The 15,830-nt window shown below is 43.8% G+C and overlaps 1 protein-coding gene across 1 annotated transcript in view; it reads right to left on the reverse strand.

Annotated features, from left to right (window-relative positions):
- Window positions 1-15,830, reverse strand: part of Rsu1 (Ras suppressor protein 1) — a 190,619-nt gene that overhangs the window by 148,273 nt on the left and 26,516 nt on the right. The window contains exon 3 of the mRNA XM_021193255.1: window positions 14,229-14,279. Within this exon, the coding sequence (XP_021048914.1) occupies window positions 14,229-14,279 (51 nt within the window). The remainder of the gene's footprint in view (window positions 1-14,228; window positions 14,280-15,830) is intronic.

The raw sequence follows: 15,830 nt of genomic DNA on the forward strand, positions 1-15,830 counted from the left end.
AACCAAAATCAGAGAATGCTAACCATATGCAGGATGCTCTCTAGTCTTGCCATCTAGCAGAGTGAATCTTTTGTGGCTAAAGAGAGCCATCCTATGCCATATATATATCAAGTAAGTTATAAATGAAGGGTTATCCTAATCTGAAGTAGAAATGGAGCTAATCCCAACAAAGTCATGACAAATGTAAAAGGTTAGCAATACACAGTGTGCGGTGAATAAATCACATGCAGATGTGGCACAGACAATGCTAACTATTTGGAAGAGGTGGCTGCAAAATTTCACCAGTCAAAAGTCTCTCCTGGAATATTCCAAGGTTCGGCACCTCAACAACAAAAGAAAAGAAACAGAAAAAGGGAAAGAAGAACATTTGAAAACATAATTAATGGACCTGGCAGGATGGCTCAGCAGTTAAAGCCACCTGGCAAGGCTGGTGACTTGTATTCATGGCTTGAGGATCCATATGGTGTAAAGGAGTGAGTGACTCTGAGAGGCTCTCCTGTGTCCTCTACATGTGCACCATAGCAAATGAGTGTGACCACATAGACGGACAGGAAGACAGGCAGGCAGGCAGGCAGGCAGGCAGGCAGGCAGGCAGGCAGACACACACACACACACACACACACACACACACACACACACACACACACACGACTTGGAAACCCTGCTCCATCTACTTGTGAGGTATCTGATGTGTGAGCACTGTGTCTATAGACAATACAGAACTAAGCACACAGAAGCAGTGGAGAAACTGAGGCATCATAGGCTGACACAGACTCCTCCTGACTCTGCCCTGTCCTCACTGTGTGTCTCCTTACTTAACAGACAAACTTTCTGGGCCTCTTTCTCCTTCAGTATAAAATGAGAAAGACAGATTGTGGTCATTTTAAATCCTCCTTGCCTGGTTTTAACATTTTATGAGTCTAAGAAGAGAAGAGTTGTTGAAAATCAATGATAACAGATTTAAATAATGCAACACTGGGGTCCCCAATTAGGATGATCAGTCATGTAGAACTTTGCTTGTCACAAAGAACTTAGTAGCATTTTCTGTCTTGTCAATGACAGTTCCTCTAATTTTGAGATAGCAGTTGCTAGATTTGGAAGAAAGTCCTTGACTGCTCTCTGAGGTTCCTGGGCTCCCAAAGGACATTCGGACCATACCACCTCTGGGGACCTTTCAGCCCAGATATTAAGCCCAGGGCCTGTTTGAGAGTACTTTCTGGGGTTCCTAACAATCGCAGACTAACCAGCCTATCACAGCCCTGTCTCTTCCTTCAAGTTTTATTTAAAGGAAAACAAAAACAAAAACAAAACATTACCTTAGAGGCTTGTCTATTTTATTTTCTGGCTAGACTCAGCAATTCAACAAATATTCTCCAAAGTATCCAGGTTACGCAAGGATCCCTGGGAGACTTGAAAGGTTCTGTCAGCTTGTCTTTGAGGGACAACATTTTATGAGTCTAAGGTTATCAGGGCCAGCATGGGGTTACTCACCTGTAATAGAGTACTCGGCAGGCTAAGATAGGAGGGAGGAGGGCAAGGAAGCCTCGTTCTGCACCTCTTCTCTCTACCTCACTTTAAAAATCACGGATGGAAATGAGTAACTAGTGCTATTCCTGAGGAGGGGTACGACTCCTTAGAGGACATTCAACCACCACATGATACATGTTTTTAAATTTTATTTTATGCATATGGTATTTTATCTGCATGTATGTCTAGACATCAAATGCATGCCTAATATCTGTGGAGGCCAGAGGGGGTGCTTCAGTTACCCTAGAACTGGTGTTACAGTTGTGAGCTGCCATGTGGGTCCTGAGAGTCCAAGCTGGGTCCTCTGGAAGAGCAGCCAGTGCCCTTAACCTCTGAGCCATCTCTCCAGCCCCTCAACATTTTATGTTTATGACAGGCAGAAGCCACAGCCAAGCAGTGACTCTGAAGAAGAGTTTTATTCAACCTTGGCAAGAAGCTAACTGTCCCAGCAAAAGGAAAAGTAAGACTGTCCACTCTTGCAGAATTCTGTTCTGTGATGTGAAATCAGGCATTCTGTGGCTGATGCGATTTATTTTAAAACACTTTGGGAGTTTATCCATGCAGTAAAAATACTTCTGTGGAGCAGGGCTGCCCAGTGGGTAACCACTGTTTATATGGATATTTAAATCTAGTTAAATCAAACTGGAAAAAATATGGTTATGATTAAGATCTCAAATGCTCTCACAGACTCAGATTTTGAGTGCTTGGTTCCTGGCTAGTGGCACTGTTCAGGGAGCCTGTGGAGTGTTGAGAAGGTGTGGCCTTGTTGAGAAGGAGCAAGCCCTGAAGATGACAGCCCCTGGTTCCAACCCCACTGTCTCTGCTTCCCAGTTCACAGCCATGTGACATTATACCACATATTCCTGCCATCACGGGCTGAGTCATTCCACCATGCCTTCCCAACTAGGGCAGACCGGAAACGACTGAAACCACATCAAAAGGAACTGTTTGTCCATGCTACTCTCAGTGTTTGGTCATATTGGTCAGACTTGAAAAGCTGGACAAGCAGCCATGTGGCCCGTGGCTTCTGCACTCCTCATGTCACCTCTACCCCTACTGGATAGTGCTGCTCTAAGGCTGTGGGCTCTAAGACACTGAGTACAAATCTCCTAGCAAAATATTCACAGACAGAGCGACCTAGATTTATCTCAGTGGCGTGGGGACAGACTTGGGAGCCTGCATTTCTCATGGTTCCACGGAATGCTGAATTTGGAAATATTGCAAACTCTTGGTGATATCAATGCTGATGCCCACTTCACATAATTAGAGTGAGATTTTTTATATAAGCAACCTTATCCAAATCAAGAGTGAGCCTGAGGGCTGAGAAAAGCAGAAAAAGGAAGAAACAAAACAACAAAAACAAAGCCTTCGGGACCATGCCACCCAAGCTGAATGCTACCATGACAACATTTCCAGTTAATGCCTGCTTCCTCCACCAAGATTTTCCTGATGAAAACAGTAGGGTGGTTAGGAGAGACAACATACAAAGTCACTGAATTATGTCACCCAGGAACAAATTCATCATGAGCAAGTGTGGTCCAGTAGAGACAGGTTAGGTGTTGTACGGGAACACCAGGGCTGTACTACAGCAACACCAGGGCTGTACTACATACAGCATGTTGGGTAGTTGAGCACATATCATGCAGACTGGCTTGGGCAGGTACCAACATTCCAGAGACTTTCTGACCAAAAGCATTTGGGCTCCCAAAACTAAGAAACAAAACTCTGGAGAGTGACAGGCTCTGGGAACAGCAGGCATCAAGCAAAACATAAGGATGGGAGCTCTGCCTAGGTGCAGCCCACGGAAAGGTCGGGAAGCCATGGGTTGGTCTTTGGAGCCATATGGTTAGTATTGACAGTGGTTCTCCTGCAGTTCCAGAAGGGCAGTTAATAGATGGTGTGCTGTGTTAACACCCACGCTGCCAGGAAGTCAGGAGCAGCATAGAACGTGGGTTTTCATGAGAAGCAAGGGCATAAAATCCGGAGATGACCTTCCCCACAGTCCCACCACCAAACTTCAGTGTTGTGCGAGTTATACTCCGATGACTTTTACAGAAGAACCAAGAGCTGTTTTGAGTTCCAATGACTGCTGAGCTGAGAAACAAAACCCAACCCTCATACGTTTCAAAGAAGCAGATTCGTGGTTCAGCTTTAACTTCCTTTATGGGAAGCCACCAATAATACAAATTCCCACAAGGACAAGAAGAGGGAGACCTGGAGCAGGCACCCACCTCACAGGGCCCAGTGCCTGCCTTACAGCAAAGGGCTTTGGGGGTACGCATGTCCATTGAAGTATGAGGCCGACCACTGTCCCCTCCTGTCCATTTCCAGGGACACAAAGATGCCACCTAACCCAGATCCAACAGCCCCCAACAATATCACCCTGGAGAGGTCAAAACAGATTAAAACAAACAGCACTGTTTCAAAAACCCTAGCGCATTAAAGGTGTGTTGGAGGGGCAGCAAGACGCTTTGAGGGGTAAAGCACTTGCACAGAATCTAGGAGGCTGCACCTGATCTTCCCAGAACCCACACAAAGACAGGAGAGAGTCAACTCCACAAAGCTGTCCTCTGACCTCCACGCACATCAGAGCAAGTGCATCCTAACACACACACACAGAAACTTACAGACACACACATACAGACACACACACACACACACAGATACACACACACACACATACAGATACACACACACACATACAGATACACACACACACACACATACAGATACACACACACACAGATACACAGACAGACACGCACACACAGATACACAGACACAGACACGCACACAGAGATGTACAGATACAGACATGCAGATACACAGATATACAAAGAGACATACACATACACGCCATGCACACATACACCCAGAGACACAAATGCATCACGCACACACATGGATACACACAGATACATACACAAGTGTTGCCTACAACACCTGACCTATTTGTACTAGACCACATTTGCTCATGATGATTTGTTCCTGGTTGACATAAATCAGTGACTTTGTATGTTGTTTGTCCTACCCACCCTACCACACATAGATACACATATACATAGATATACACAGACATGCACACACAGACACACACACACACAGATAACCATACACACAGACAGATACAGACACAAACACAGATATACACAAACATAGACACACACAGGCACACATATGCACATGCACCACGCACACAGACAGATATACCCAGATACATACACAGATATACTCAGAGATACACACACACACACACACACAGAGAAACACGCAGACACACACATGCAGAGAGATATAGAGACACACACATACCATGAACACACAAATAACCAATAAAAATGTAAACCTACATATTCTGGATGCTGCAGTAAAGAATGTAAATGTGTGGACTTATTTCTCTACACTCTAGGCTTTTACAGTCTTTCTTTGAAAGAGTATAGAGTAAAGAGTAGTGAAGAATACTAAGTTAGCTTGTTCCTACGAGAAAGATAAAGAAATGCTACCAACAACAGGATAATACGTGAAAATAAGCAAGGCTTCTCAGGATATATAACAGGAGGGGTACAGCCATTCTAGAAAAGACGCACAGCTAGCATTTTCTGCAGCCTGAATGAAACCAACACTACAGAATCTGTGTGGACTAGCTGGTGAAAGCCAGGTCACAGAGCCATCAGTCCTTACCCAGCACAGCTAGAGACCAGCCCCAGTGTCGAGACTCCTTACACATGTGCCAGTTCCTACAGCAAACCAGGAATCCTAGCCTTCCGTGCCATTTCAATGACTCCATGTAAAAAAGAGATCATAATTCTCACATGATCCTGGAAATTTTATATGCAAATAAAAAGGTCATTTGTACTTATGGTGATTAATTACCTTTACTTTCTGGCCAAAAACACAAGGTGAATAATGACGTGATTATATATTACTGTTCCAGTTGGAAGTTTGAACTAATCATGTTCGGCTTCACAGATTTTATGGGATTTCCTCCAAAGCAGCTATTAAAGCAGCGAATTACAGTAGTTACAGGTTATTTAAAAACATAAAGTTTATGAAACACTGAAGCAAGTTTTCATTTAACAGGTTCTAGATGGCCCTCAAGGTGAAAGTAAAAATTCTCCAAGTATCTAAGCCCCTACTTAATAAAGGCCACCATCTCCCCAAATATTAGACATACAGGTAACTACAGTAATTCCACCTGTGGTTAATCAACAAGTATTTGCTGAGCACCTGTGCCCAAGGGCACACACGTTTCATGGGCCTCCTTAGGATTCTGCAGCTTAAATAGTTTTATGAACCACAAAAAAAAAAAAATCCTGAGTTAACCACTGCACAGACACACAACTGTGGTGCCCCCCTCTCACCAGCTACAAAGTGAACAATCAGTTATATAAAAATTAGGAGGAAATAGTAACAAACAAGCAATAAAGTGGGTTTGTAATATGAACCCAAACAGGCAAAAATGTATGTCCCTGAGCTATAAAAAGTGCATGCACAACCACACACAACTCCTAAAGATCTGACGGGCATGAACTGTCTCCCATCTGAGCAGACACAACTTGACTGGAGCCTGAAGTCTGCATTAGCTTAGCGGAAAAGAAATATGTTCCTAATCACACGTGGTGTGGTTCGGGTTCCCCACTAACTCAGTCACACATCAGCAGCTAGCTTGGCCTAGGGAGTTGATTGGGACCATCAACATCCAAAGAAGGAGAAACAGCACTGGAAGCCAGGGAGAGGATGTGACGTCTAGTGAAACGGAAAATCAGGACAGACATCCTGCTACAAAAAAATGCCTCAAAAGTTTGGAAACACCAAGAGAAACAAGAGACAAAAAAAAAATAAAAAGACACACATCCCCCATCAACAGAGGAAGCAAGCTCGGGGCATAAACAACCTGCTCAGCCTCTTGGATGCGTATGCTTTACTGTATGTAATACACTATAATAAATAGTATGGTTAATATAATGTAGTATGTAAACACATGTATGTTCAGGTATGATTATGAACAATGAGCGGCAGATAACACTTAAATCCAACCTTTAGCACTTGCTCGGAGCACAGTTTGCCCACATTTCTGTCTTTCTTTACAACTGAGAATGGCCACAGAGAGGCCGCATGGGGTTCTCTGCCTATCAGACCATATGCTTGGAGGCTGAGGAAAGGGGTGATTCCATGAGCAGGGAAGAGAGGGGAGGGGAGGAAGATTGCCAGAGACAGAACAAGACAGACAAACCACCCTCCAACCTTGGCAAGTCTGCCTGGTCTAACGGAAACAAAGATCAGAGCCACAGAAGTGTTTGGTCCATTAAGCACTGGGTTTCCCTTGCCTGGAACAGTTAAAGTGCACACATAAATCACTTAAGGAAACAGCCAGGGGAGATGGGAGTGCAGAGGCTCAGAACCTCTGACTCTGATTATTTAAGCACATTAAGTGTAATTCCTCCACTTAACAGAGGGTACAGTTTGATGAATGCTATCTCTTGCCTTGCTTAATTCTCAGTTAACTGCATATGTGGGGTGCTGCTGACCCCCACAACCTCACGGACTGCGGGGAGCCTTCTGTTTTACACACCATGTGGTCCTGGTTTATTTTGAAGGAGAAGAGGGATTCACAGAAACAATGGGAGTTCATCTAAGCTTTCGGAAGGACGGCATAGGAGCTGTGACTTCAGAGATGAAAGTGCTAACATAAAGAGAAGAAGGAACATAGAGAGGAGAAAGGCTACTGAAAATAAAAATTAAAAAAAAAAATCAAACAAAAGACAGTTCAGACTGAATAGAAGGTCAAAATTCTGTCAACAGTTAATTAATCACATCAGGACAAGTCTGTCCTACTGGGCTGAGTAACAGAGAAAGCGAAAGTGGTCACAAGAATTTTATTACTTAAAAACTAATATATATGTATATATGTATAGCCACATTCCACTCAAGACTGGGGAGGTGGGCTATAAGATTACAAATGCAATCTGATTTTTAAATGTAAATTCAAGCTAATAAATCAGGTGGTGCCTACTGGCACTTTTTATACCTGCTTCTCATTCATTTAGAAAATCATTTTTGAAAGTTCTGGGAAACCTTCTTCAGGAAACAGCATCAAGTCTATCTGCTCTGCACATACACCACCGCTGCCTCTCCTCCAGTCCTGGGGTTTCCAAACCTGAGATGCATGGGCTTAAAGAACTGATGTATGGGCAGAGCAGGACCCGAAGCCAGTAACATCACAGGCACCATGTGTGCTTCTGAAGGGATGATGCTCAGTTTTGCTTTAATTCTTAAAACAACAACAAAGTTCAATAATTTAAGAATAATTAACAAATTATTTTTTAAAATGCACATCCTAGGCTATATACACACACTTTCTTTGTTCTCTCCCCCCCCCTCTCGTTTGTGTGTGTGTGTGTGTGTGTGTGTGTGTGTTTTCTGTTGTGCTCAATTTAACCTTGGCTGGCTCGTCATGGTCCTACATCATCAGAGAACATTGTACGCATATTCTATTTTGCTATTAAGTCACTTCTGTTTGACAGGCATTCAACTGTGAATAAAAAGAAAACCTCTTCAAGATCAGTCCCTTGGACGGGAACAGGAGGGTAATTTGGAAGGTAGCAGGTTCATCTACCCCACCTTACTGTCCTCACAGCCTGTCACATCGCTCGAGCCGTGGAGATTGATGCCCTCCCACTTAAAACTATACCATGGAGAATTAACATGTTGCATCTCGGGGAGCTTCCTCCTTAGCATGGAACAGGTCCCAAGAAAAAGGATACTAAAGTAGGCGCATTTGAGGTGGTGGAACTGGCAGGCAAGGGACCAAAAGGAACATGGGCTTTCAGCGGAGGGTGAGATGTCAGGAGAGTCAGCAGCAAGCAGACAGGAAAGACCATGGTCTGTCAGCTGAGGGTGAGGCCCGTGGGAGCCAATCTCCTGTGACTGCACCCAAGGCCTGTGGACCAGCCTGGGCCTGGACCACTCTCACACGTGATGACCTCACATGCCTGCTTATTAAAGCCAAAAATAACAGCATGCGGCCAACTGCAGGAAATTTTTCAAGGTAACCTGACGACGGGGACCAACAGAGAGATATTGTTTAATTAATAGCTGTCAGGCTCAAAAATACTATGTGCATACTTTTTCAACTCCAATCTCTCAAACGATGGCACAGTAACAAGCTGATAAATGTGCACTAATTAAAAAAATAAGCTATTGATCAAAGCCTCTGTGTTATAAATACATTTGTGCTCTGTTAAGATGCAAACAGGAAGTTGTTTTGATACTGTCACAAGACAGATTCATGGCACTGGAGATTTATTTTGCATATCCACCCCCCCTCCTCTTTAACTTCCCCGGGCCCAGGAGCAGGAGTCTTTTGCATGCAGGATGACAGATAAGATATGGAAGGAGGGAGGACGGCAGGCCCAGGAGCAGCAAGGACTTGGGAGAATGCTGAAGGTCGCTTTTATGAATTGGGATGGTTAATATTTCTCACTCATCCCAACAATCTACTAAGGCTATGGGAAAGGTTTTCAATTTATCTCATTTTTAAAGCCTGCTCCATTCTCCTCTTTACAGCAGGGCCTGGACATTTCAGAAGGCTGTATTTTTCTGTTTAATCTTTAGTCTGCCCAATTCACCTACAATGACACTTGTGGTACTTACCCTCTTCATCTACATAACATTTCCCAACATTGTCTTAACTTTCCATGTACTCAGAACAGCACCCTTGGTTAAAAACAAACAAACAAACAAACAAGAGTTGAAATTGCTAAAGAAAATACCCCAGCATTTTCTTGTTCACTATAATTTCATATCTAAGAAGCTATCACTAATGTGAAATCGCTTTTTTGAAACTCAGATTTGGCCCATAGTACTTGGGTTTACTGCCTAACCATTTCCCATATATTAAATGACAAGACAGAGCCCACAGCTAAGACCCAAAACTACAGCTATGACTGGCAATATCTCAGGAAAAGCCCCACACGACAGTTCAAACTGAAACAGAGGGTTGCCCAGCGACTGCAAACACAAGAGATGCTATCTGTGCATACTGCTCAAGCCGATGGGGGCCACACAATGAGGGATGCTGTTGGTTTATTTAAGCTGTCTGCAGTATTCTCAGATGGATGTTTATACAGGAACACTTTCCAAAATTAAGAATTTTCATGTTGAAAAGGAATGCATGCTTAGAGATGTTTCTTCACTCATGTTGAAGGTGACCCATCTCATAACACACAGCATTCTTCCTTACACAATGCCACTTATTAGTACAAAGGTCAGTGTGAATGTGAACAAATGCATGTTTCCCAATTCCAGTGGCTATTTGTAAATTAACACCTCATCACAGACGAGTGTGTCAAACGTTCTGCTATAGAAAGTTTTCAAATACACCCAATACAGAACAGTGTTGAAAGCAATACATTTCCTTCTGTTTAGACATACTGGGGAAAGAATTGTTCCTAACTCAAGAAAGCATTTTTCAAGGAGGGGAAATGGTGTGTGGAACTGAATATATATTTCAGTTTTAACAACCAAACAAAAAAACCAAACACCTCTTTTGATAAAGATCTATTGTAAATGTGACAAAACCTCACTATGTAAATGGCACCAGCAACATGCCCTGTGGTACAAAGCCAAGCCAGAGAGCTGCCAGAAACATTTCTTCTGACAAAACAAACTTGTATTTCAATCTTTGGTACCAGACCTGGGGGGTACCCGAATCAAATATGTGTCTCAACAGTGACCTCTAGTGGCCAAGCCCTAAAATGACTGTCTCCTAAAGCTTCTCAGACCTTGGGACCAAATTATTGAGCCAGCTTAGGACTCAGAGCCAGCACTCACAAAGAAGGGCGTTTTGTAGGTCATGGCAGAGGCACTCAGGGACAGACGACTGTCATAAACACTTGTCTCTCTTCTTGCTGCATCTGTCCCAGCAGGTAGGTCCTTTGCTAGCCCTCCCAAACTGCTGAGGATTTCACCACCTGACCAATCCTCTTAACTGGTATTACTACATTAGTGCCTATCATATGCAACAGGCTTTTAGTACTTTTGTGGGATACAAAAGGAGAAGATGGTATTTCCAACCTCAAATGAGTAATTTGGGGACACATACATACATACACATACGGGGGTGGGGGGAGGAGAATGCTAATTTTGACTAAGAAAAGAACAGCCCGAGCCCCAGCCCCCTGTCCATCACACTCAGGAAGCTAAAATGGAGCTCAAGCAGGCAGGAGCCCAGGAAGCGGCTGAGGAACAAGGTCCTGGAGTGGTTTCCAGCCCAGCTTCCCCTAGGTACGAGTACTGTAGAGTGTCATAGCCCTGCTCTATAACCCAGCACACCTCAGCAACAGAGCAAATCCACGACCGCACAGATGAAGCAATGTCAGAGTCCAGGACATAACGCACTGTTTCTTTGTGGCGCTAAGATCCAGAGTGTTGGGAATAAGAACACGGCGAGAAAGGCAGAAGACGGTGGCAGACTGTACACCAGCTAATCCCTGAGAGGCCTGCTGATCCAAGGGTCCCCTCTCAATCTCAGCCCGCTGTTTCCTCGCAGGACTTCCTTATCCACTATCTGCTTCCTTTGAGCAATCTTGAGTTTACACAGGTAAACTAGATACAGAAATGATTCTTGTTAAGAAAAAGGAAGGAAAAAAAAAAAAAAGGTTAACATTCAGTTGGAGCAGCCCAGCTCTATCCTAGCAAGCACCGCCCCCAGAACTACAGAAAAAATAAATGAGTACAACGTTTTAAAGTTTCTTTATTCTGAAACTCTGTCCATTGGGCCAGAAAGAATCCCGTATGTCCCAGCCCATATCTACCCAGAAACACAGAAGAAACAGAGCAACGAGCAATTTGTTCCTCCTTGCCCCTTGCTTAAATACGCCACAGGCTGGAGCATGGCTGAGAAAGTTACTGCTGACATGAATGCCCTCGGCGACTTTACCAGACTCCATCGACATTTAATTTAAACACTTCACATCTGATGAAAACGAATCACCAACAATTGTATCTGGGACCTTAGGTTTTTAATTTCTGTCGTTTCATAGTTACAGAAGACCTTAAGAATCTCTGCTTATAGACCCAAGGGATGCAGCTCATGGTGGCAAAATGCTTGCCTCATATGCACCAAGCTCTGGGTTCCTGCCCCAGCATTGCAAATAATAAATAAATAAATAAGATAAGTCTTTAGAAGGATGTTAAAAATCAGATCTACATAAAGAAAGAATGGCCTAAGGTAAAATAAAACATTAGAAATAAAATTCCAGAGCTGAAGAGGAGCATTGGTGGGTAAAGCACTGGCTGCAGAAGCTAAAGACCTGAGTCCAGATCCCCGCATCCATATGAAGACAGGACAGAGGCTGTAATCCCAGGCTGTGCTAGAGGTAAAAACCTGCAGGTCCCAAACAGCCAGCCTAGGCAAATAGGCAGGCAGTGAGAAACCCTGGTGCACAAAGAAAACCGGAGAACAAGTGAGGAACACCTGGCTTGAACCTCTGGTGTCTAAGTGTTCATGTATTCACACACATGAACACAGAAACACAGTGCAAGAACATACCCACATAATACACACACATTCTGCGCACAAAAATACTAGACCTCAGGATGATAAATGTCACCTTAGAACACTCGTAACCACACTTGTATTATATTACCCCACGTGGATCTTTAGAGGTCAAAACCTCTACTAGAAAAAGGGCTGTCAACCCAGTGCCCAGTGAGCAGATGTTCACTCAGAAGCATACGGTGTGGCCCCAAACAAGGTCCTGGATTGAGTAAGCTAGTCATCCCTTCCATAATCAGGCAAGCGGAAATGTCAGAGAGTGCTGTAACTGGCACTCTGCTGGAAAAACACAAATACCTTAGGAAGATAAAAGTAAGCAGTGCTGGGGGGGGGATCTTTTGAGTCTTGGTGGTTTTAATGTAGCCTTGTCAGCCAGTCCCTATTAAACAATAGAAAGTGAAAGACACTCATTAGAATAAGAAGTGACAGGGGGTGGGCTCAGCCATGAACACATAATGCATATTTATACCGCTGTCAAATGGACATATTTACTATAAACACTTGAAAAACCGCAGCTAAGTCATTCATTTAAATGCCAGAAAAATAGTAAAAGATGCTAATTTGACCTTAGTGGAACAGATCGAGTGTCACCGACACTACAGGATGGCTTGAAAGAGAACCCACCAAGACAATTAATTAACGTTTACTAGATTAGGTCGAGTATCTCAAATGCAAGGAGACACAGCAAACGGGGAAGAAGACAAAGGTTGGGTTCCTTCACAGTCAATCAGTTTAACAGGAAGCACGGTTTACCACATTTACCCTCTCTTATGTATCTCAGATCTTATAGCTTGGAGATTCCTAAAGCTTCGGTCTGTGAAGATATGGTAAAGGACTCAAACAACAGCTGCAAACATGAAGTGTCAGGAATTCCTGCTCAAAGTCTGAAGGAATTCTGAGATCACGTGGTAGTGCACCTTTCGAAACAAATTGCCAAGCTCCCCTGACCTGGAATTGTGGTTGCCATGGGTGGTAAGAACAATGCTATAACAATGAGATCTGTGCATTACACTAGAGTACATGTGACACATAGGTCTCATTTTCAGCCGCTGTGGTCACCGCCACTTAAACATGACAACAATAGTGCTTTGCCTGTCCTCACCAATGTGCTCTTTGCCTAAAAATGAGCTCATCAGCCTTTTTGCAGCACACGAGGGGCCCTCCTTCACTGCCATTCTTAATTCTCAGTAATCAACGGCTCGGTGACATAGCCTCCAGCTCTGTATAACACACACGCACACATAAATCCACAACACAAATCCCTCAACGTGACATTCTGCTCAACTTCACTGGACTCGGAAAGCCCCTTAACAAATGCTTGCCACATGATTAGGAAATCACTCAAGTCTGCAGGAAATGTGGCAAGTGGGAAGAGGTGACAGTCAATTAGGGATGAGAAAGGAGAGTGGGTCCCTGTCATTAAAATCTTTAAAGCTTTAACACCAAGAAGAAAATGGCCCATCAGTCACTCAAGATATTCCTTTTAAACAGATATCAATTCTACCACCCTGGAACCACTCCAAAACAGCACTGATGCCCAAGAGAATCCTACAGAAGGGACCCAGGGACCAGTCTTCAAAAAGGACAAAAATATATTCAATTTATACAATCTTGTGAGTTTTTCTCCATCTATAAAGCAGGGACAAAAAGCACATCCAACAATGAAATCTTCCCCACTGGAGGAAGAAATATGGGTGACAACAAAGACTTTTATTCTAATATAGTTTTGTTTTGTTGCTGCTTTATTCTAATATAGTTTTGTTTTGTTGCTGAGAGTTGGGGCTGGGGGAGACCCTTGGCTGGACTTGAACATGTGGGCTGAAGGTACCATCTTGCCTCAGCCTCCTGAGTAGCTGGGATACAGTTATATACTGCCACACTCAGCTCAGTATTTCCCTCATGAAAAGCTAAGCACTGGCCAGATGTTTCCTGTTACCACAGAACTTATACCCCTATCAAAAAGCAGAACTACCAGCAGACACAGGACAGGGAAGAATCTCGAAGGAGAGTGGGGGAACATACACATCTTAGTAGTGTGACTAAATAAACTTCATTTTTCCCCTCAAATGGTAAGTTATCATTACTTTCTCTAATGGAAATAACAGAATCAGAAGGAATGTAACTGAAGAGAAATTTGACTTACTTGTTAGCTTGTTGTGGCTGAGCACCAGTTGTGTGATATGGGCTAGAGAGACTGGAAAAGAAAGAGACAAACAAGCAGTTAGGAATGTTTGCAATCACACTTCTCCTCTTCTGGGTAGGCTGCAACATTATTTGCAAAGGTTGAGGCAATGCCACTCAAAACCCAAGCTAGAACTGTCTGCTGAGCATTAAACCAGATGAAGAAGGCATACCATTGATCTTGCAATTAGCACGGCAAGTTGAAGCTAATGAGATCCATGTCACAGGATCAAACATTACAAGGACCACTTAGCTTCACATGGCCACCTGGGTCAGCTGGCCTAACTTGGACCATCCATCTCAATACGGTGTATCTCAGAAGAACCATCCCAGACTGCAGAGAGAAACTGGAAGCCTTGCCTACGCTGAATGAGACCTTCATATCAAACTTGTATCAGTAGATCAGCAGTGTGTAGCCCCACCCCCATCATCCTTCCCAGAATTCCTCTGGGAATTCTGTTGCAGGATCGGAGGTAAACCCTGTCCAGATTGCCTCTAAATGTAGTTTAGTTGACGTGTCCAAGTATTGACTTGGAACGTCTACTGCTTGCCAGTTTTCAGCCTCCTGATGGAGAGTCTGTTTCCCCTGTGGTTACAATAGTTCCCTAAGTATAAAGGAATAAAATGAGCTGAGCATAACAGTTGCAAACAGTGAGGGAAAGGGGGGAAATTAGCTTGCCATGTTCCACTTCAGGTTCTAAAACTCTGCAGGGCACTCAGAAGTCTAAACGTATATTTATGTAAGAAGCCGGTTCAAATCTTCTAGTGAGCTGTCTCTAAGCACATTCTTTTAATGCCATCGAAATTTTTGTTTAAAGGGATCATAAGAACAGATCCCAGCAGGCTGAAAAGACAGAGAGTACACATTGCCCCTAAGCACAACCTCTGCTCTGATGTCTAATGGCCTGTTTTCATTTCAAACATAATTATGGAAAAGTTCAGAATACAAAGACAGCCCACCATAGTCTGGTTCAGCAACATCACGTTGACACCCTGCAACCTTCAGGGGATACTGGGGTGAAGCAAAGTCCTACATGACCATCAAAACCAAAGAGTTAATAATCCTACATATCATGGCCAAATGTAATCTGAGCCCCCCATCCAATAAATATCCCATTTCTTTACAAGAAAGGATTCCACTCCAAATCCACATGTCTCGCCCTACCAACCCTTTAATATCAGAGTATCTCTTGTCCTTGGATTCTACTGTCTTGATCCTGAAAAACTGCTGACCAAATTATTTTGGATTGTGTCTTTGCTATGATGCAGATGAGCATCTCTCAAGCCCACACCTGCCTCCCGCTCCCAAAGGTCCATGCATTAATGGCATTGTTCCCAGGGCAGCAGTATCAGGGTCTGTTCTGGACCTTCATGAGGTCAAGGAAGTGAGTACAAGAAGGGAGCTATGGAGCTGACCTCCCCATCACCTCCCCTATCTCCCTCTTTGGTTCCCGGCATTGGGATGGGCATTGGGATGGGCGTTGGGATGGGCGTTGGGATGGGCGTTGGGATGGGCATTGGGATGGGCATTAGGATGGGCGTTGGGATGGGCGTTGGGATGGGC

Source organism: Mus pahari, chromosome 3, assembly GCF_900095145.1.
Source record: "Mus pahari chromosome 3, PAHARI_EIJ_v1.1, whole genome shotgun sequence".
NCBI classification, from domain to species: domain Eukaryota; kingdom Metazoa; phylum Chordata; class Mammalia; order Rodentia; family Muridae; genus Mus; species Mus pahari.